General features: G+C 42.1%; 1 protein-coding gene across 3 annotated transcripts; it reads left to right on the top strand.

Moving 5' to 3' along the window:
- Positions 1-4,220: 4,220 nt before the first annotated feature.
- Positions 4,221-22,497, top strand: VSIG4 (V-set and immunoglobulin domain containing 4). Of its 3 annotated transcripts, none has more exons than XM_011966288.1 (8): positions 4,221-4,402; positions 10,383-10,739; positions 11,461-11,742; positions 16,103-16,165; positions 16,685-16,762; positions 19,079-19,183; positions 21,378-21,399; positions 22,072-22,497. In XM_011966288.1, the coding sequence occupies exons 1-8, from the start codon at positions 4,333-4,335 to the stop codon at positions 22,127-22,129; spliced, it is 1,035 nt and encodes a 344-aa protein (XP_011821678.1). In that variant the 5' UTR covers positions 4,221-4,332; the 3' UTR covers positions 22,130-22,497. The 3 variants fall into 3 exon arrangements, with proteins under 3 accessions (XP_011821678.1, XP_011821677.1, XP_011821679.1); XM_011966287.1 differs by having other exon boundaries at positions 21,738-22,497; XM_011966289.1 differs by lacking the exon at positions 11,461-11,742 and having other exon boundaries at positions 21,738-22,497.
- The last annotated feature ends 94 nt before the right edge of the window (positions 22,498-22,591 follow it).

Raw genomic sequence — 22,591 nt, 5'->3', positions numbered from 1 at the left:
TCCTAGGGATCCCAAGAACATAAGTTGAGAATCCACTGGTGAGTATGACACCTTTAGAGTATAGATGGGAGCACTGAGACCTAGAGAGGTGAATGAACCCAGGTCTCCTAATGCCTATTCCCATTCTCTTTCCATTGCATTATACAACCAATAGTCTAATTAGTCTCTCATTTTTCTGCTTCCAATTTCCCCATCCTATTCCATTGATATTCTGCAAACAGATTTGGTCCTAAGAAACTGCTTTCAACCGCAGCAGGCCCCTATTTCACTATAGAACCTTCTACAGCTCCCACATAAGTCTTTAAGATCAAGTCTAGGCATCTTGGTCTTCTTTTCAAGACCCTCCACAACCTGGTTTAGCTTTTTCTTCTCCTGCCTTTCTAAATATACACCAAGCTAGAGTCCAACTGACTCTCCCTGTTCATCAGAATCATTCTTGCCTTTGATTGCCTGTGGACTTTGGCTCTTTCCCTACCACTTACCTGGAATTTTTCCCCATCCTCTTTGTCTGTCCAATGCTAACCAAATCTCACATCCAAGCCCACACTCCAGCTCCTCTAGAAAGCTTTCCTAAACCACTGAAGTCCATAGGGATTGCTACCACCTCTGAAATCCCATTGCACAAAAGAGTTTCTGCCATTCCTTTGTCCCTTAATATGTAAGGTCTGTTATTGTTAGTTTTCTTCTAAACCCTCATGTTTATCTTTCTATGTATCTTTAGGTTAATGTTTATATGTGTATTTCTCTGTATATGTATGTTATATCTGTGTTTTTATTTAAATGTTCATATGCTTATGTGCATGTATTATCTGCCTATGTCCAGATTGAGTGTATGAATCTGTGTTTCATTGCTTGTTTTCTCAGGTCTATGTGCAAGTCTATGTATATTTGTGTGTTTGCCTGAATATTTTGTGTGCCTGTGTCCCATGTGCTTACATGTCTCTGTGTGTATATTTTGTGTATTGTGCATCAATGTGCTCATGTTTGTGCTTAAGGCCATATTATATACATATGTATAGCTATACGCAAAAGTGTGACCATATGTATCTGTGCATTTATGTTTATTTGTGGTATTTATAGGTGTGTGTGTGTGGGTGGGTGTGGGTGTGTGTGTGTCCTTGAGCAGGGCCTGTGTGGATTTCCTCTTTGTACCACTGCTTCCCTCCAGCTCAGTAAGCCCAAGGTGCACATACACACAGGAGGGTCTCAAATAATGTTTACACATTGATAAATTTCTCCAATCTGACCTTTCAACCTTTGTCTAGAAAGATGGTCTATGGGGGTAGAAATAGACATACAGTCACAGTGACCTCTGAATACTGGACCTCAAAGGGTGTGAGTCATTTTCTCTGCTGCTCACCCACAACCTGTGAACTCTTAGCACATGCACGCTATCATCTCATGAAGCACTGAGTTTGAAAATAAGAAAATGGTGGACTCCCTGAATTAAAGTAACTACCCATCTCTCTCCTCTTCAACCACTTCATCTTTTCTGGCTCATGCCCTGGTGCATGGAGGATCAAAGGTACAATTTTTTGAAACACCAACTTGGATGGTAAGTTGTACTTCTGTCATTTATCAGTTGTGTGACCATGGGCAGGTTCCACAGTACCTCCAGATCTCAGTTCTCTCAATAAGGAAAGGTTATTCATAATGCCTTCCTTGTGAGGTAAGGCCTAGGGATAATGTGCACAACACAGAGCAGGAGTTCTACAAATGGTAGTTTTAGTATCACTTTACCTGGGAAGCCTTCCCACGCTACTATTGCCTTCACTAAATACTGCCCAAACCAGAAGTTTTACAGTTAAGTTAAGAATTCACCTTGTATTAGTGTGTTCATATGTGTTTGTTTTTCCTTTACACTAAAATCTCACTTATGCAGGGACCATATCTAACATTTCTTTTCTCTCCCTCACAACATCCATAGAAAATCTGGAACTGTTGTAGAAGTGGTCATTAAAGGTATCAATGAAGCAGAATAGTGTGTTACTTAACAGTATCATTTCTGGAGGCACATAGATAGGAGTTTGAATCTTGTCTAGGCACCCTCTATACAAGTAAGCGATTTCACTATTCTGGGTTTTAGACACATTTGTAAAACGGAGTTTTATTGAATTCATTCATTCAACAAATATTTATTGAGTGTCTTATATGTTAGGCACTGGAAATACAACAATGAACAGGACATACAAAAATTCCTGCCTTCAGAAGCCTTACACTCCAGTCTTACATTCTGGAGATGGAAAAAAAACAAGTAAGACAGTAAATATACAATATGTCAAGTAGTGGTGGGCTCTACAACGAAAAAGAAAAGTAGCGTAAGGGAGTACAGTGTGGTAGAGAGAGATACAAGTGTACATACAATAATACCCACCCGAGGGGTTGCAAGGGAAATAACCCATGCAAGGTGCTTAATTCAGTGACTGGAAGAGTAAAAGATTTTAAATAGCAACTATCATTATATAGTTGTTAGTGTATGTATAGTATAGTTTGATTTTTATAAATCTGAGACGATACAAGCATTAAGTCTAATTATGTTCATGTTACAATTAGGGAAGCTGAGGTTCAGAGATATTTGACTTGTTCAAGGCCTCAGAATGAAGTAGACACAGAGCCAGGCTTACTTCCAGGTTTCTGACTTCTAGTCCAATTCTTTTACTAATCAAGAGGGCTACTGAGCCTACTGCAAGACTGGAAGTCTTTCCCAGTCTTGAAGTAATGTTGTGCATACTCCCCAGGACATTTCTTTATCTTCAGATCCAGGAGATCCTAACAAAATGCAAGGGGCAGCTCAAAATATACACAATCACCTGGCCAGGCAAAAATTGACACCAGTTCTGTAGGCTTTTTAGTGGGGAAGGGGAGGGGTGTGTGTGTGTTGGGGGTGGTGGTGGTGGTAGTGGTGATAGGGTGTTGGTTGAAAAATATCAAAGGAAGGTTCTCCAAAGTTCAGGGTTTCCTGAGTGAGAATCCCCTTGGGAAAAAATGGCTAAAAGTTCCAGTGAGATGGAATGAGTGCAGTACTCAAAAAACAAGGAACAACCAGTCAAGGGGGATTGGGCCCTAGAGGCAGAGGTGATTGATAGAATTTCATGTAATAATGGGTCCTGAAATGCTGGAATGTCTCCTTAGCCCGTGCAAGCTCCAAATCATCTGTATGCAGCCACCCCTTGGCAAGTATGTTTCTTTATATTCTCACTCCCTATCTCTGCACAAACTCCTCCTTCCCCTGACCAAGGCCTTTCCTATCCCTCCAATCAAAAAGTAAACTAAGCTTAGATGCTACCTACAGTGCAGTATGAATTTTTTGGATGTATTTGTGCTTTTGAAAGTGCTTATAGTTTCAAAGCTTAGTAGACAAAGGGCAGTGCCAAACCTAGTTAGACTGCTGATGAAATTACAGTCACTCTGGGGCCTGTGAAGAGGAGCAATTTCTGGAGCAGTTGAGCTTTGCTAGGAGGCATAATATCACTCTATTGTAGGTTAAGGGCTTGTACCAATTGGAAGTCAATGAAAAATTTGACCTAATAGAGCGTACTACTAATGGGCTGCTGCACTGGAGGCTAGGCTTAACTTTCCCTTAAAAGAAGTAAATAATAAATAAATTCCTTATGAAAAAGCATAGAGAATATTAATGAAAATGAATTCTCCCTTACCACCAGAGAGGTGGAGCCATTGTAGAAAGTGATTCAGAGCTTCCCCAATATGAGATATGAGGCATATTCACCCATAACAGCCTTATCCATTGGCTTGCCAATTATTCAAGCTTTGATGTGTAGAAAGCCCTTTAATACACTAAGCTGTTGTACTCTTAAGCCCAAAGGCACACCAGACCCAACACTCTGTCCGTTTGCATAGGCTACACAGGCAAGGGTTAACAGTACAACTGATGAAAATTGGATAGGCCAGCAAAGTTGTTTCCTTCTCCCTGGGCTCACCACAAAGGGAAACACTCCCATACTGAAGTGAAAAGACTCATCCCAAAGGTCACCCCCACAACCTCTGAGTCTTGTGGAGGAGACTCAAAATAAATACAGCCTGGGAGATCAAAGACCAGAGAGCCCCATTGGCTCCAGGAAAAGTCAAGTCAATACCCTAGCAGGGGAGAAGAATTGCTTCACTCACCCTGGAACCTCCAACGCCAGGAAAGTGGGGGAAGGGGGGCACCCCACATGACCTGTGCTGAAATAGGGAAGGAAGGGGAATGTGTGATGGGACTAGGAGTTTGAGTGAGAGATATAGGGAAGGAGGGGAAGTAAACACACACAGACACTGGTGGCCACCAGAAGTTTGAGCCTCTTTGGTAGCTGGAGGCTGGAAGAAAGGACAGAAATGGCTCTGGCTGTGATGGGGATCTTACTGGGCCTGCTACTCCTGGGGCACCTAACAGCGGACACTTATGGTAAGGCAGAAAGTGGGGTCTTGGCTGCCATTGCTGGCTTAGGCAAAAGGCTAGGGGTTCGGTGTTTAATGTCTACTAAGAAAAGCCTATTCCTGCTGGGCAGGTGAGTGTTCTCAACTAAACTCTGCAGGTTCTCTCAGCCTTGAGCAAAAGGGACGGACGTAGTTGAAGTCTGCTGAAGAAGTCAGAAGGCAAGTTTGGGCAGAAATTGAAAAAGGATTTTTCTCTTGGAAAACATCTGCATGATTTTCTAGGGCTTGTATCTCAGGGGCATCAAGAAGGCTCCCAGTGACACCCGAATTTTTCCTCCATCTGTGTCTCTCATCTAAAATTCTACCATTAGACTTAACCCCTCTGCTTCCAAGCTTTGGTCTCTGTTAAAATATATAGCCCCTGAAGAAGGAGTGTTTTCTAAGAGTTGGATAGGATTGTAGAAGTAACCTATACCACCCTTCATTGTCATGAATAAGTGCTCAGAAACATTCAGTAGTGATTGAGATTTCACTGTTCACTACCTCTGCAGACCATCTAGTCTATCCAGGAGCAGCTCCAACTGTTAGAAAGTTATTATTTGTGTTGAACTAAATTCAGTTCCCTCTGACTTCCATCCAAAAGCCCCAGCTTTGCTTCTTGGGGCTACACAGAACATAGATACTTCCTTGCCCTGTGATAGCCCTTCAAAGGCCTGAAGACAAGTACTATATCTCTTTGACTCTTCTCTCCTCCAAGCTGAACAGCTCCAGCTTTTTCAACTGGTCTTCATAGGACTCGGTTTTTTACACATTCTTGGGCTAACTCACCTCCCTATAGACATGGCTCAATTTGTCTGGGCTATTTATGGGTTGGATACAAATCCCAAAGGAGGATGGACTATTCCATAGTCGCATTATTTCCTTGGAGCTTGGGAAGCTCCATCCTCATTTACACTCCTGAGAAGTGAGATGAATTTTCAGGAAACTGAACCTGGGTAACAGCTAAGTGAGATCCAATATAGGGTAAAGGGGTTTTTTTCTGCTTCCCTATCATCCCTAGAGAAAAAGGCTGGATAGGTGTTAGTTTGGTGTCACTTGTGAGGTCAGAAAGAATCCAGCTTTCCATAGCTGACTCTGATTAGATTACCCTATCCTGGAGCTCTGTGACCCATCAGACTCTGGAACCTCAGAGTTAGAAAAGACTCTGAATTAAGTCAACCAAAAGAAAAAATAATTTGCCCCCAAGCCAAAGAGCATTAGTGGCAGAGTTAATACTCCTGAAAAAATATTTTTCTTTCTATAACTACCATATTTCCATTCTCTAGTAAGCTTTATAATGTATCTCTCTACCTTCTCCAAGTCTGTTGGTGTGAGCTAGGGCTCAAGCCTGGGGCTTGAGGGAGCATTTTGGAAATGTTAAATTTAAATCCTGTGTTTGTGTGCGTGTGTGTGTGTGTGTGTGAGAGAGAGAGAGAGAGAGAGAGAGAGAGAGAGGAGAGAGTACTCATGTGTCTTGTTCCTTCCCCAGCCTATGAGCTCTTCTAGACCTGGAAGCAGGCCTTCCATTTGTATATAGAATCTTACACTATAGACCTGAGGCTCAGGTTATGCTGAGCTGTAAATAATACCTTCCTTCTCCCTGGACCTCATTGTTCCCAGCCCACCTGTACAGTGAGGAGGTTGACTTGACTGGCCTCAAAGGGGTTTCTCAACTGGACAGCTCTGTGGGACTGCAACTTCACTGCTAAAAAGCCTGTAGGGGCCAGAATAAGTTGCTAGCCTCTTCCTGTGGGGCTAAGAGATATGTCAAGATAATCAAAATTTTAAAAGTTCTAATCTTCACATTTTATACACATTTTAAACATTTCAGAAACATTTTATAAACATCTATTATATAAGCTAATCCTCTATCCAGGAGGCATTCCAGGAAAGGGAGAGAACCCAGTCATGTGGGGGAATGAGATAGAGACATGGAAAATGTCACCCTCTTTGTGATGACGGGAGGAAGGGGATTCAGAAAGAGACCTAGAATGGGTCTTATAAAGGAGCACACACCTAGTAAATTCAGCCTTTCTTTTCTTCAGTGCCATTACACAGGCGTCAGACATTTGCTTTTATAAGACTGGGACCCAGGACCACAATAAGCTCAATACTGTTCCCTCTTTCTCAAGCCAAATCCTCCCCCAACAAAGTTCCTTGAGTCGGTATCCAGCGCTGGTCTTTCCCCTGAAGAAGGCCAATATTTGAAGGAAATACAAACATTTCCTGAGGGAGGAGAGCAAAGCTCAGGCATTATGGGAAAGATTTTTCAGAAAGCAGCTGGCAGATGGGGGCATATTTTTTTTCAGACAATCATGGGATAATATCTAACCCTGAGATAACATCCAGAAGCCATGTCAGGTAGGCCCAAGTAAGAGGTTGCTGGTTTCTATTGTGACTGATGGTTTAATAATTTAAGAAGGTAAGAAAGCAGTGTGGCTTCTGAAAACCTGTATTCTAGGCCTCTAGGCCTAGCTTTGACCTTGCTATCCATGTGACTTTGAGTAAGCATCTTCCTATCTCTGGGTTTCAGCTTACTCATATGTACCATAAGGGAATGTAACTAAGTGATTTCTAAAAGCTCTTCCAGCTATGCCATTCCAGAAGACTCCAAATTCTATCCTCTTTTGTACCTCAACCCCTGTTATACCAAGTGGCTTGCCATTTGGTGGTTTTAAGGTATCCATAATGGGCACAGTGTTCTGCCAGGAGGTGGGGGGTTTCCCGAAATGGATTTTTCATACCCAATCTTCCAGGAAAACCAGGAGTATTGTTTAATTTGGCCAACATTTTACATTGGTTGCTAAGACAGCCCTGTTATTGGAGACACAGGCTGTTGTTTCCTCTCTGGCTGCCCTACAACCCACAGACAACCTAGTACCTGCCCATAACTCAGTAGATTGTCTCAGACAGGAGAGAGTGGTTCCTTACCTTACCATATGATGACTTCTCCTTCATGTCAATATTAAATCTGACAACGTTCCAACCTAATGAATCTGTTTATCCAGGGAATGACATATTGAAGACTGCTATAGGATCGGAATAATTTAAGACAACTACAAGTTTCACTTAGGGCATGGGACAAGACTGACATTTATCCAGCACCCACTGAATGCCAGCCACATGCTAGGTGCTTTCACATGTATGAACTCATTTAACCTTCACAATTATTCTCTATAGAATCTTTATTATTATTTCCACTTTACTGCTACTGACCTGAAGTTCAGATAGGTTTGGTATTTTACCCAAGGTCCACAGAGAGATATGCGGTAAGGCAGACCTTGCGCTTACATCAGTGGTATTCCTACTACATCATACAGTCCTTCATTACCCTCCTGCTCTCATTAGGGGCTTCTACTTGATTCTAAGAAAATTACAAGGAAAGGTAGAAGGTAAAAGTCAGTGGTATTGTAGTTTACTTCACTTTGGAGATCAAATAACATGAGGAATAGTACAATGTCATTTTTCTTGTGATGCCCTGTACCTATAATCCAGTCACTATGCAACTAATGAAGCAGGAGGAGGAGGAGGAGATAAGAATAAGAAAAAGGAGAAGGAACAAAAAGGAACAGAAGCATAATGGAAGAAAGAGTGGAAGAAATAAAGGAGGAAGAAGGGAGAGGAAAAGAAAAATAAGTAAAAGGGGGAAAAACATGCCATTTTGGGAAGTCTAGTTACAAACTCTGTCCTATTCATTCTGAGACGGAGGAGTCAAGACTGACCTACTTCCAGAAGTGATTTTCAAAACTGAGAAATTGAAACTACCTAGCAATTTTTTTGATAGGCCACACTGAGCTTTGTGAGAATTTCCAGCAAATTCCCAGGGAGGGAAAACACAAGCCAGGCCTTGTAGCTCCCCTAAGGTCAGAAGGAAGACATGCATATGCATAGACAAAGGCATTTTCAACTGCTCCAGATGTCCTCACAGCAGAATGCTGCTTTGTTGCCCAAGAGGGGAATGTGAGAGTGCTTTTCAGAGAAGAGGAGGGACATTGGGAAAGTCCAGAGGAAGATTAATGGGAAATAGCCTATTAAACCAAGAGGCTTAGATAGTTTTCATGGGGTTTAAGGATGGTATATTTGTGCTTGCATGTGGCCAAAAATATGCATGGGCATGTGTGTCGATGATAATGAAAAGCTACATCTGCAATCACAGGGAGGTGTGAACTGTCTATAGCACAGTGAAACCTACTACCTGGTGAAAATTTACTGCCGGCTGGAACATACAATTATATAACTTCTATTTCTATTATAGTCTATTAGCACTGGACCACCTAAGATTAGAAGGGACCTTAAAGAGCAATGCTAAGACCCAAACAAAGCCTAGAACTTCCCCAGACAGCTTAATTCATCCGTAGATAGCTCTGATTAATCACAAAGGCCATTGTAAGGCAAACCATCCCTTCTGCGATGTGGAAGGCAGAAAAGAATATCATAAAAAGAAATAGAATTAGGAAAATAGGGCTAACCAAAATCTGCCCCTCTTGTATTCCCATTTGTAGGTCTGCGTTCTGCTCTCTGCCAAATTTGAAGCATTCCAGGGAGTATGTAGTGGATCTAGCAACATGGACTTATGTTTATTTATTCTTTTCTACTCAAAGGTTTTTTCTTGGGTAAAATTTGCTATTGATATTCTAAGAGTCCCTGGTGAGGGCACAGGCTAGAGGCTTGACTTTAGTATCTCTATTAACAGAAGCCATGATGCTGGACAGTACATTCTGGGAGTTAGAAAGCATACACTCAACCCATCCCAAAGATGTCATCTTCCATTTGCTTGACTGAATACTGGGAATTCTAGGCTCAATTAAAAGCTTTTGAATAAATATGACTGAATAGTAATATCTCATATCTTTGAAACCACCTCTCTTAGGAGAGACATGAATATATTGCCTAAATATACCCACCCCACACTCCTGGCCCCAGTTAAATAAAACAAAAAAATCTTCAAAATAAGAGCTTGTGGATGGAAAATTCTGATGGGAGGCAATGGTTGTTTCAACATCCCCACCTCCTTCCCCCACCCCCATCCCTACCCCTAAGTGTTTCCTTCTCAAGCACGCCAAGGAGCAATCTCCCATTGCTTCTATCACCATCCTCACTACAGCCAGCTTCAGGATTTCACTCAGAACCTTTTCCTTTCTAGACCAAGAATGGATGCAATCTTTTCCCCCTCAGGATGAAATTTTCCTATGTATCCTTGCTAGGGACTAAGAGAAATCAAAAGGAAAATAAACAAAAGAAATCGGGGAAAAAAAGTCAGGTTTACAAAGTGCAGGTTTCAAATTTAACAATAACTAATGATTTTGTTAAACAGAAATGTATATCCAGACTTCTTCCTCTCACCTGGTTCTACCCTCAGTATTTCCTTTTTCCTGTCTTTCAGAGAACAGCTTAGGGTTGGGACCCCAGTCACTGAGTATTTCTAAGGGAACAAGAGAAAATAACAGGGCAGAGGGCCCTTTCTTGCTGATCTCAAAAGCCTACACTTTCCTCCAGGTGCATATTTACACAAAATGAAATAGTCCAGACCCAAATGCTTAGCATTTTTGCTTCCACATCTCTTTTGGAAAATGTGAAAAGAAATTTTTTTCGTGGATTTGCAGAATGACAGAGTTGATAGAATATCTAGGGCATCTACCATCCAAACTCTCCACATTATAGATGAAGTAAATGAATCTTCCATGGTAGAAAGTTGACTTACCTAGGATCACCTCCATAGCAAGATAGTAACATAAAAAAGGGCTTGAAACTCACAAATCTAAACAATGTTAAAGGCTTTCATTCTGAAGACTGGTTCTGATTGACGAGAAGGCTGGCAAAGAGCAAAAGGGCACAGGTACACAAAAGTGTGATAGAAAGAAAGTTGAGTGTTTTTTCTCAGAAACCTTTTGAGGTCTGTCGCTGCCACCTTAGTTGCCAGATAGGTATGCAATCTACGTTTGCTTCTTTCCTCTGTTCTGCTTCTTCAGGCCGTCCCATCCTGGAAGTGCCAGAGAGCATAACAGGACCTTGGAAAGGGGATGTGAATATTCCTTGCACCTATGGCCCCCTGCAAGGCTACACCCAAGTCTTGGTGAAGTGGCTGGTACAACGTGGCTCAGACCCTGTCACCATCTTCCTACGTGACTCTTCTGGAGACCATATCCAGCAGGCAAAGTACCAGGGCCGCCTGCATGTGAACCAAAAGGTTCCAGGAGATGTATCCCTCCAATTGAGCACCCTGGAGATGGATGACCAGAGCCACTACACGTGTGAAGTCACCTGGCAGACTCCTGATGGCAACCAAGTAGTGAGAGATAAGATTACTGAGCTCCGTGTCCAGAAACGTGAGTCACTATGGGGGTAAGAAAGTACTGATAATCAATGAATCAATAGTGGATGTAATTCTAGAAACTCCTGAAAAACCCAGAGGCCTTTGTTTATCTATACAGAGGCTCTCCACAGGTATATGTGCTTATCAGAGAAAGTGGACAGGCAAAGAATTATTAGGGTTAGCATTCCCATGGTTAAATTTAAGAAGTGCTGGGAACGGTTCCTGACCTGCAAATCTGTATCCCTTCAAGTGTCCCAGAAATGCTAGCATCCATAGCCTAGTTACCCTGCTTGGGTTCTGCGATTTACAACTCAAAAATGAGTATATTTAATTTGCAGATAGATGCTGATAGAGAAGCTCTGGGGAAAGGGAGGCAGAGGTTAGCCAGGATAAGTTTGCTTGGTGGACAATTTTACAAAGGTCTGGCCCTGAAAACCCGCAACTGCAAAACTCAAAACTTGAGCCCCAGAACAAACTACATTATTTTTAAAGGTCAGCTGATTTTTACTTCCAAATATTCCAAAATCCCAGGTAATACCAAAAAGTACCTACCTTCAAAGGAAGCCATTTTGTTTGTATTACCCTTTCCTTCCTATTTCCTCCAAAGTCAGAAGCCCCCTTTAGTTCCAGTTGCAGATATATGCATGCCCTTATGCCCAACAAGAGTGATTCGGCCTTGTGGTCCCATATCCTTATGACTGCCCAGAGTTTACTGTCTTGTCTTTTCTTCACAGTCTCTGTCTCCAAGCCCACAGTGACAACTGGCAGCGGTTATGGCTTCACAGTGCCCCAGGGAATGAGGATTAGCCTTCAATGCCAGGCTCGGGGTTCTCCTCCCATCAGTTATATTTGGTATAAGGAACAGACTAATAACCAGGAACCCATCAAAGTAGCAACCTTAAGTACCTTACTTTTCAAGCCTGCGATGGTAGCTGACTCGGGCTCCTATTTCTGTACTGCCAAGGGCCGAGTTGGCTCTGAGCAGCACAGCGACATTGTGAAGTTTGTGGTCAAAGGTGAGTGGCCCTCTTTCCTGGTGAGCATCTTAACAGACCAGTTTGAACCAAAGACACTCAAAATGTGCCCTTATGCAAAAGAAGAATTGGGAGAACAGGGTCCCAAGCAGGCAACGGTTGTACAATCCCAAATAAAAAAAAAAAATGGGACTGGGGACAACAGGGATAGAGACATTGCCCGTCATGCCATAGGTTAAGTAGATAAAGACAGTGAAGGAAAGAGTGAGATTTACTAGCACATTGTATTTGCCAGACACAAAGTACAAGAACTTGACACATATTTTCTCATTGAATCGCCACAACTGTCCCATGAGATAGTTATCATTACTTTTACTTTACAGAAGAGGAAATAGAGTCAGAAAGGGTAATCTACTTGCCCGTGGTCTCACAGCAAGGAAGTATAAATCTGGATTTGCACTCAGATTTCATGCTCTTTCTACTATGTCTGATTGTTTCTCATGGTTGAATCTATATTAGATCCTGGGCACCCTTCGAAAGCTGTTGTTTTTTGTTTGTGTGTTCTGTTTGTTTGGTCATTGTTTTGCTTGTTTGATTAGGCTTGATCTAATATATTTACATGCTTTCTTTTAACTTCCCTCCCCCACTTCATTGTAAAGCCAAATACAAGTTCTGGTTGAAGTATCCTTGAAGATGGGTTCTGGTTCATCAAGATTTGACTATTTCTTACAGCACTGTCCTGGGAGCACTACGAACTATGCATATAAACACTGTAAGCTGAGGCTTAAATGAAGAGTCCAGCAGTGATATGTCCAGATGAGTTTTCTTAGCTTTCAAGAGATATCCTTGGAAAGAAAGACACTCCAACAAGATTACCATTGCCCAAAACATGTTGGAAACTAACTGATTTTAGGGAATTGCCCTCAGAACCATCTGAAAATTATTGTCTTCTGAGGATAGATCTGTATAAGGAGAGGACGTAAAGCTAGCCCAAATGGCTTATTACCATTTGGGCTAGGAGACTGATGTTGGTTTGAGACTCTTGTGTTTGCCTGGAGGAATTTGTTTCCCAAAGTTAAGCTGTAGTGAGGATGTGTGTGCTGTAGATCATGGTTTGTTAGTTTGGGGAGGAACAAGAGTGGTTCACCCTGAAACAGTTATATGAACAGTGTCCCAGTTCTCTAAGAGCTGACAGTTTGGTCAAGCAGAGAGGGCAGGGCATGACCAGAAAGCCCAAGAATGCATACTTCATAAAGAGACTAACTGAACATTCTCGCCTTTCTGTGAGTTACTTCTCAGACCATCTAGATAAGAACTTGCTCACAGTAAACCCGCCTGCCTATTCCTTCTCACAGTCAATGCTTATCACAGTGCTGTTAAGCTGTGCTCGCCATTGCCCCCTACTGATAGATAAGAAAACTGAGGCTCGGGGAAGTTATTCTCAGCCTTCCACTCTTCCCTGCTCTGTGAGCCAAGGTAATCTTTCCTGGCTACCTCTACCTGCCTCCCTGTCCAGCCAACCTTGTCCCCTGAGTCTGACTCCCTGTTTCACCTCTGCCCTATGGAACTCTCAGCCCTTCACCCTTCCACCTCACTCTGCACTGTTCTTTAGTTCTAGAAGGACTCTGGAGGCCCTGCTTTTGCTCATATTCTTGGACTGCTGAGCTTTGCTGACAAACAAAACAAAACACAGATATGAATTGACTCCACTTTAATTTGATGCTCTGCGACATCCACTGCCTGCCCTCATACTGTGTGTCTATCTATTTGCTTATCTTTGTCTCATTCCTCGTAGCAGCTTTTCAGAACATTTCTACCTTATTTAAGGCCCCCAGCCCCACTCCTAAAAGATAAGGTAACTTCCTTCCTCTGTAAGAAGGTCCAGGCCCTCTTCAGATGTGAATTTTATCAACTACCCTCCTCTCTGCCTTGATATTTCCCTATCCATTTCCTCTTGGCTCAGAGTAAGGTATGCTTTGCTCCTCTCCACAACAAGCCCCACCTCCTGAACTCAACATCAGCTACTCCAATGCCCTGCAATACCCTTTATCCTCTACCTAAGTCAAATATATATGCATGCATAATATATGTATATATGTCAGTATGCAAGCCTAATACATACATATATATATATATATATATAATTTTTAAAAAATTTTTTTCTCCATCTGCCACCTAATCTCTCCTATGGTCACTACCAACCTTCTCATGAAGGTAGCTTCCACCAGCTGAACCTCTCAATTCATTCACCACACATAACTTTGTAATTTGGGGTCATCATTAACCTCTGTATCACCAAATCCCAAGGCTTCTGCATTCATACTTTTCCTCCTCAACATCTCTGTGACAGTGGTCCCTGTTGGCCATTTATTCCTCCTCAGTATTCTTTCAGTCACTGCTATCAATGACACCAATTTCTCTTGATTCTTCTAAGACCTTCCTGAATGATCCTTCTGAGACACCTTTGTTGGCTCTTTTTTCATTCACTCCTTAATTGTAAATGTTCTCAAAGACTCAATTCTTATTGATCTCTGCATGTATTTCTATATTATCAGGAGATTTTATTTACTTCTGTGGCTTCAATATCACCTGTAGGCTGATGACTCTCAAACCATAATATTATCTGTAATTTTTTTTTCCTGACTGCTAAATCCCAGTGTCTAGTTACCTTCTGGACAGCTTCATTTCTAATCTCAGCTTGTTCAAAACTGAATGTACCTTTTACTCACCAAACCTGTTCCTCAAACCTGTTAGAAAACACAGCAGTATCTTTGACTCCTCCTTATCTTTTACCTCGCATGGTCAAATAATCATCAAGATTACCAAGTGCTGTGAATTCACCTACTGAATCATGTATCTTATTAGGATCTTTCTTTCTCTTCCTATACTCTCATGGTCTCATATTCTCTTTTAAAAAACAATTTCAATCATCTTCTAAATGCTCTCCCCATGTCCATTCATTCTTATGAAATCATCAACTTATTCAATATTTATTGAGTATATATTTTATGTCGCTAGATTATAAAATTCAAGAGTGCAGAATTCTACCTGTCTACTTCATGACTGTTCTCCAGAGCCCAGCAAAGTATTTGGCACAAAGAACACTCTAGACACTAGACGAATATTGTATTTGTTAATGAATGGGCAAAATATGCTATTGCCTCATCTTTGAAAATCCTACCACACTGTTGTCAGAATTATTTCCAAAAAAAGAGGCTGAACAATTTTTGCTTCCTTTCTCAAAAGGAAGTAAACTTTTCTCAGAAGGTGTAACCTTCTGTTACACCCCATGGATCCTTCCAACCAAAGAACAAAGCCCAAACTCTTTCAGTCTGTTTTCAGCCTACCTGTCCAGCTTTATCTACTAATATGTTTCTCCACATCTAAAACGGAGCATGCTGTTTCCTCGGCTAGCAGGAGGGAGGAGCTTATGGTTTTCTCATGTCTTTCCTGAGCAGGTACATGGCCCTGTGCTTGTGTGTGGCCTTCTAGTTTCCCAGAACTGTGTCAGAACTCTTCAAAATCCCTAGGGAAATCTTATTCCTCAACCGCTTTTAAGGCTATTTTGGTTAGTTTTTGTTTGCTTGTTTGTTTCTCTCACCTATTATCCATTGCCTCAGGCAGCTGCGTGACAAATGCTACCCCATCCCTGGGGAGAGGCTCTTAGCACTGGGTTACCAATAAAACAAGTCTTTTGAGTCAGGTCTTTCAGGGAACCACCAGACAGGCCAAATAATGGCAATTGTTAAAAAATGAAGTTTGTTGGGCCCACTCCAGCACCTGGAATGAGGTTGTATGTTCAATATTACCTCTGAAGTAGAAGGGGTAAGGGGACGAAGATAAGTTAAAACAACGTAAAGCTTGCTGTTCTTACCAAAACTGGAATATTTTTCTTCCATAAATTCTCCCTAAGGTGCTGCAAACCTTTGGCTATTTTGCAAAATTCTAAAAAAAAGTTGATTATGTCAAATTTTGCATTATTTCACTGATGTTGTTAAAAGGTAAATTTCTGGAGGTTATTATGCCACCATTTTCACTGATGTCACCCATTGCCACCTTCTTTGTGATACTTGCCAAGTTTCTCTCAAGAGAATTAACTACTAGGTCTCAGTTAGAAGTTAGTAAAAAATAAAATATATTTTCCCATCCAAGTTGACTCACCCTCTGAACTCTAGATACAAGTTACTTCCAGATCTATTAATCCTGGGTTTAAAACTCTGTCCTTGATTGATGTATGAAAGCTGAACAAGCAACACAGAACTTACCAGCGTCATGACAGAAGTGTTGAGACAGGTCCAAGTATGGAACTGAATGGCCTTTACTTACTTCCTCTTTCCCTAGGGCATTAAACTATTCACCCAAGGGTACAAGATCCCTTGAATCGGTTCCCTTTTCCTTGCAGACTCCTCAAAACTACTCAAGACCAAGACTGAGGCACCTACAACCATGAGACACCCCTTGAAAGGTGAGTTTTACTATTGTTTGAGGAAGTAGTAGAGGTCCAAAATGGTGTCATGGTAGCCAAGGAAGAAATCACAATGCCATTGAATGGCTAATAAACAGTCAATTGGTTCCTCAGCGAGAACATAGCAGTAAAGGAATGGAAACAAAAGAAAGGTAACAGTGATGAATATATACTCTTTTTTTGTGAAAACTTCTGAGGCAAAAGGAAAGAGAGAGTTAGAATACTCCCATTGGAAATACAAAAAAGGAGAACACCAAATTCTATTCTGCTCCTAGTTTGACTTGCTGTGTGACTTTGGGTATATTACCTCCCCTCTATGGGACTTCTTCTCACTGCCCACACCTAAAGTAAGAAACAAGGATGCCTCATCTCATGGTACTAGTGGTTGATAACATGGCCAGGCACTCTGGAAAGTACAGCACAAATGGCCAGAGAAGGACTCCAACCTTTGCAACCATCTCTTACCTCTCAGCTTTTTGATAGAAGAGAGATCTCTGACCCTATTTTCTATATTCATAGCAACATCTACAGTGAAGCAATCCTGGGACTGGACCACTGACGTGGATGGCTACCTTGGAGCAACCAGTGCTGGGCCAGGTAAGAATATTGTCAGGATTTCTATCTTTTCTTCTTGACTCTAAGCTTTGTGACCAAAACTTTCCATTATGCACACTGTTCTACAGCACTGAACTCTGCAAGTCATTACGTGCTATGTGCCAAGCAATGGTCAAGGACACTGAGGATGGGTAAGGTGGGTGGGATGTAGAGAGAGAGATACAGATCCAGGGATGAGTGAAGTCAGAGTGAGGTTAAGGGAAGTGATAAATCTGTCCTTTATTTAGTTCTCTGTTGCCATAGTAATATACTTTCCAAACATTCTGAGCAAGAAATAGGGATAGGGACATTATGACATCATGACCTCAGCCAGGTAAGGATAATGGCAGAGCGTCATTGCTTGAACTCTTAACCAGGGCTCTTCGAGCCACTTGAAGCTGATTTCTGATTCCTCCAAGGCCTTGAATATTCCCAAGTCAGGGTCTCAGAGAATCAAATACCAGATAAATCTTTTGTGTTTCACCTGCATCTGATAGTCAGGTGGTGTGCATTGACATGACTACATTGACTGTTGAAATAATAGAACACTCTCACACCAGTTGATAATTAGCTGCTCCCCTTAACCCCTGAACCCTCCATTATTACCTGGGGCCGCCTTGTCCCATTCCTCAGAACTCTCTAGACCACTCCCATGGTCATGCAACAAAAGGTATACCAAAGAATCTCTAAGACTCCAAGTCTACAGTAGGCATCTGTTGTGATTGGTTGGAATTAAATAGTTTGATAACTATCACTCCTGGTACTCATTCTCTGCCTGTGTATAATTGAGAGTGGACTTCCAAATGTTCTTTGTACCTCTCCTTTCCTGATTGTAGAGCTTTTTGACTATCTCTGGGCAGCACTCAAACCTGTTTTATGTGCCACATTTGCATTGCCATCTTTGGCTTCAAGACTTCCATAGCTCCATTCCTGTCCCAAAAGAACATCTATTGGGAGAATAGAAGTTAGAAAATGCCTCATAGGGAGTTGGTTTGGAAAAATGAGAAAATAACCTTGGGCAAAGTCAAAGTTCTTAGATATTAGGTCTGCACCCTATTTTCTCTACCAAGTTTTTAGGACTTGACTCTCTTCAAAAGAGAATATTTCTTCGATTTGTACCAGCTTATAACTTGAGTTCTCTCAGTTCCAACAAGACACTCTGAGGACCACAAATACTGGATTCCTAGGACACGATATCTTAGAGTCTCATGAAAACAAGCCAGTTGCAGCAACAAATCCTAAGTACACTGAGGTTCCTTTCCTTACACCTCTCTATCACCTGACCTAGCTTCTTAGATTCAGAATATTATAGCTAAAAGTGCATTAGACATCATTCAATCTTTTCATTGAACTTATGGGGCAACTAAGGCCTAGTAACAAAACTAAGTTTTGTCTAAGGTCACTGTATTCATTTTTCCATGGCTGCTGTAAAAACTTACCCAAACCTAGTATCTTAAAACAGCGTAAATATATTATCTTCCACTACTGGAAATAAGTCTGACACAATTATCATTGAGCTAAAATCAAAATATCAGTCAGCAAGGCTGTGTTCCTTTTGGAGGGTTTGGAGCAGAATTAATTTCCTTGTCTTTTCTGGCTTATAGAAGCTACCCACATTCCTTGGCTCATGGCCCCCTTCCTCCATTTTCAAAACTAACAATGTGGCATTCTCAAATCTCTATTCCTTTTTACTATGTAAACTAACATACTGACAGGTTTCCGGAATGTAGATGTGAATATCTTTAGAGGACCATTATTCTGCCTACCATAGTCATATAGCAAGTAAATAAGAGATCTAGGACTGGAAGCCCAGTTCAGTTGATTCTTTCAGCTTTTAAGCATAATGGGAGTATGTGTCTCAAGTGGCTCAGTGGAAATATATTTTGATAAAGAAGGAAGCTGGGGACTTGACCAGAGAGTGTGATGGGAAGAATCTTTGTGGCTAGAAGTAACTGATCAGAATCTTAATAAGGTATGTAGCATTTTTGGTGAAGTTGGAAAGTCAGAATATTATTTTCTTTTTTCTAAAGGAAGGTGAAAACCTTCTGTCTTGGCCCTATAGAAAGCATGGACAACTAGCTCAAATGCCCAGGCCAATCAGCCCACCGTTGAGTCTCTAAGAACCTATTTACACGTGGCATCCTTTCTCAAGTTTTTCTCATGAGCCTGGAGTTTTTTCTCTCTGGCTAGCTAAGAAGGTTAGGAGAATATGGAAAATGAAAAAGAAAAAGGCTTGGCCTAGTCTGGGTTATTCCTTAGAGTTTTTGTTTCTGGCCTTATTTTCAACCAAATACTACTTGATCTTGTTTTACCATCTAGGAAAGAGCCTGCCTATCTTTGCCATCATCCTCATCATCTCTTTGTGCTGTATGGTGGTTTTTACCATGGCCTATATCATGCTCTGTCGGAAGACATCCCAACAAGGTTAGTCATGAATATGAGAAGGTGGCTTTGGCTGATTTGTTCTTTCTGTCAGTATACTTGAGCTTAAATTCTGTATCAGGCATTGTGTTAGGCACTTCAAGAAGCTCCCAGCCTAGTTTGGGAGTGAAGGTGGGGGTGCAGGGAGACAGATGTTCAAGCAAACAATGGCATAAGACTTATAGAACTAAAAGCACTAGGCTTTGGTACTCAGTCAAGTACAGCCATCTTTCTAATGAGTCACCTTGTAATGATGCAAGAGAAAGAGAAGTCACAATCCCTGCCCTCGAGTTGCTTACAATTTATTTAGGAGATTCAAGGTAGAAACATGGAATTTATCAATAACAATATATAGCAATAGAGGCTATAAGCTCAAAAACTAGAGAAGATAATCAATGCTAAAGGGATCCAGAGGAGAAGAGAGCCATTTAAGGCTTGAGTAATTAGCAAGGGATTTCAGAAGGAATAATATCTTAGACCACATTTTGGAGGATGAAAACAATTTGTAAGGAGACAATATTTCAGGAAGAGAGAACTACATCAGCAAAGTTGTAAGGGCCTAAAAGACAACTGGGAGTGGGGTCATCAATAAAGAAAACTTCTGTAGATGGGCAACAGAGAAGTGCAGTGGGAAAGGAAAGTTTATTCCTGATTATAGAAGGCCTTAAATGCCAGGTTAAATAATTTGGACTTTCTTCACCAGGCCTTGCAAGGGTACTAAAAATTACCAATTTTTTCAAGCATGGAAGTGGCATAATGACAGCACAGCTGTCAGGGCCATTTAAAAACTATGAACCAACCAAGGAGGAAAAAAACTTGGGATGCTTGTTTCTAAAAGGAAAAAAAAACAAAAAAAACAAAAAAAAACTAGCTATCTCTCAATGCCCAGTGCACTAGTCATTTTGCCTAACATCAGTTTGTCTTATTCTCTGTACTATCTCTTACTCCAAAATAGCCTGGTTACTACCATGGGTCTGATGGATTTCCACCATCAGAAGGGAGCCTTGAATATCTCCTCCCAGGTTTTAATTATAAGCTCTGGCTTTTGCCAGTTAGCATGGCTATCACCATGAGGCTGAACTTGATAGCAGATGCCTCACATGACCACAAACCCCAGGGGCACTAAAATGAAAGTATTCTCATATAGTCTTGATGAGGCTAGGCATAAACGGTAACCACATTAAATTGTTTCTCTCTCAAAAACCTTCCATGGTTTCTTATGGCCCAGGGGATATAGGTCAAAATGCAGCATTCTATTCCAGGCTCTCTGTGATGTGGCTCTAGCCAATTTTCTCAACACCCACCACTTCCTTATACCTAGTCTCATTTCCAAAAATTCCTCTTTCCTATCTTTCTATAAGGGAGACGGCCTCAGGGCATCAATTTAATTTAACATAATTACTGAGCACCTATTGTGTGACAGGTGCTGGGCATATTAAGATGAAAAAGTCACGACCCTTGCAGTACAGGTGCTCATAGGCCAATGGGGAAGGCAAGACACAGAAATGCAGGGCTCTACCATAAGGCAGAATTCCTGTGGTTTCTCTTGTTTACTTTGTTGTCATTTAATGCTTGAATTTCTAGTTGCATCCCCGAAAAATTATAAGCACCTAGAGGGCAGTACCAAGAAACATCTGTCTTTGCACTAACCTAAGCCTTTGAACCTGTACGGAATATAGGACACTCCTCCTCCACAGACTCTAGGGGGCAATAGTGACCAATACCATGGTTTTTCCTGGGTATATGGTGGGAATGAGTGCATTTGGGAGTGGCTCGGGTCATGGTCATCGGCATCAGGCTAATCCAGCCCCTTCTTCCTGGTATCCGGCCTTACAGTCAAGTTTCCCACAAGGACTCTCTGGGGATTCTTGGGGGGAGATTCCTGGGTAAAGAGCAGGTCCAGTACCAGTACCCTCCCTAAACCCATACCCAGAAACTGCTCCAGCCCAATATCCTGAGTCCAAGATGACAAAAGGGATAGTGACCATATGTGCTTCCCCTTCCTTTACCTGATAAATTTGCATCTCTGTGTTTCAATTCATCTCCCCAATACCTACCAGGTGTTGGAAAGCTGAGACATATTAAAATCCCCTCCCCTGTACCCTTCCCTCATCTTTTGACTGGTACCCGGGATCCATGCTTGACCTTTGTCCACTTGCTCTGAAAACTTTTGACATGATTCCTCCTTCTTTTCTAGAGCATGTCTATGAAGCGGCCAGGTAAGAAAGCCTCTCCTCTTCCATTTTTACCCATCCTTGCCCTCAATTTTGATTACTGGCAGGAAACATGGAGGAAGGGGGATGTGGCACAGACCCAGTCCTAAGGCCAGAGGCCTTCAGAGTCAGAACATAGCTGTCTTCCCTCTCTCAGGCACCTCCTGAGGTTGTTGTGGCCCCCTGAACACAAAGGATAATTTAGATCCATCTGCCTTCTGCTTCCAGAATCCCTGGGTGGCAGGATCCTGCGAATTAATTGGCAAGAATTCAGGCAGAAGGGTGGGAAACCAGGACACCAGCCCCAAGCCCCTTCTTATGGGTGGTGGGCTCTTGGGCCATAGGGTACATGCCAGAGAGGCCAACGACTCTGGAGATACCATGAGGGTGGCCATCTTCGCAAGTGGCTGCCCCAGTGATGAACCAGCTTCTCAGAATCTGGGCAACAACTACTCTGATGAGCCCTGCATAGGACAGGAGTACCAGATCATCGCCCAGATCAATGGCGACTACGCCCGCCTACTGGACACAGTTCCTCTGGATTATGAGTTTCTGGCCACTGAGGGCAAGACTGCCTGTTAAAAATGCCCCACTAGGCCAGGATCTGCTGACATAATTGTCTATTCAGTCCTTGCCTTCTGCATGGCCTTCTTCCCTGCTACATATCTTCCTGGGTAGCCCAAAGTGTCTGCCCTGCCAACACTGGGGCCCCTGGGAGTCACTGGCTTTGCCTTAGAATTTGCCAGATGCATCTCAAGTAAGCCAGCTGCTGGATTTGGCCCTGTACCCTTCTAGTATCTCTGCTGGGGGCTTCTGGTACTCCTCTCTAAATACCAGAAGGAAGATGCCCATAGCACTGGGACTTGGTCATCATGCCTACAGACACTATTCAACTTTGGCATCTTGCCACCAGAAGACCAGAGGGAGGCTCAGCTCTGCCAGCTCAGAGGACCAATTGTATCCAGGATCATTTCTCTTTCTTCAGGGCCAGACAGCTTTTAATTGAAATTGTCATTTCACAGACCAGGGTTCAGTTCTGCTCCTACACTGTAAGTCTAATGTTCTGACTCTCTTCTGGTGCTCAATAAATAATCATAACAGCAACTTCAGTCATGTTGGTCTTCTCTCACAGTATGATAGGAACTACTAAAAGTAATTAAAGTGAGACTAGTTAAGAAGCCTGGGGCCCCTGAGAGTA

The sequence above is a fragment of the Mandrillus leucophaeus genome, unplaced genomic scaffold (assembly GCF_000951045.1).
Source record: "Mandrillus leucophaeus isolate KB7577 unplaced genomic scaffold, Mleu.le_1.0 Scaffold753, whole genome shotgun sequence".
In the NCBI taxonomy this organism is placed as follows: Eukaryota; Metazoa; Chordata; class Mammalia; order Primates; family Cercopithecidae; genus Mandrillus; species Mandrillus leucophaeus.
This window is presented reverse-complemented; position numbering and strand designations above follow the sequence as displayed.

What these genes read in the sequence shown, in the direction of transcription:
- VSIG4 (XM_011966287.1), top strand. Translation starts at nt 4,333, where the DNA reads ATGGCTCTGGCTGTGATGGGGATCTTACTGGGCCTGCTACTCCTGGGG. An exon ending in AGCAACCAGTGCTGGGCCAG is followed by an intron (nt 16,763 to 19,078) that starts GTAAGAATATTG and finishes TTTACCATCTAG; the next exon opens with GAAAGAGCCTGCCTATCTTT. An exon ending in CATGTCTATGAAGCGGCCAG is followed by an intron (nt 21,400 to 21,737) that starts GTAAGAAAGCCT and finishes CTTGGGCCATAG; the next exon opens with GGTACATGCCAGAGAGGCCA.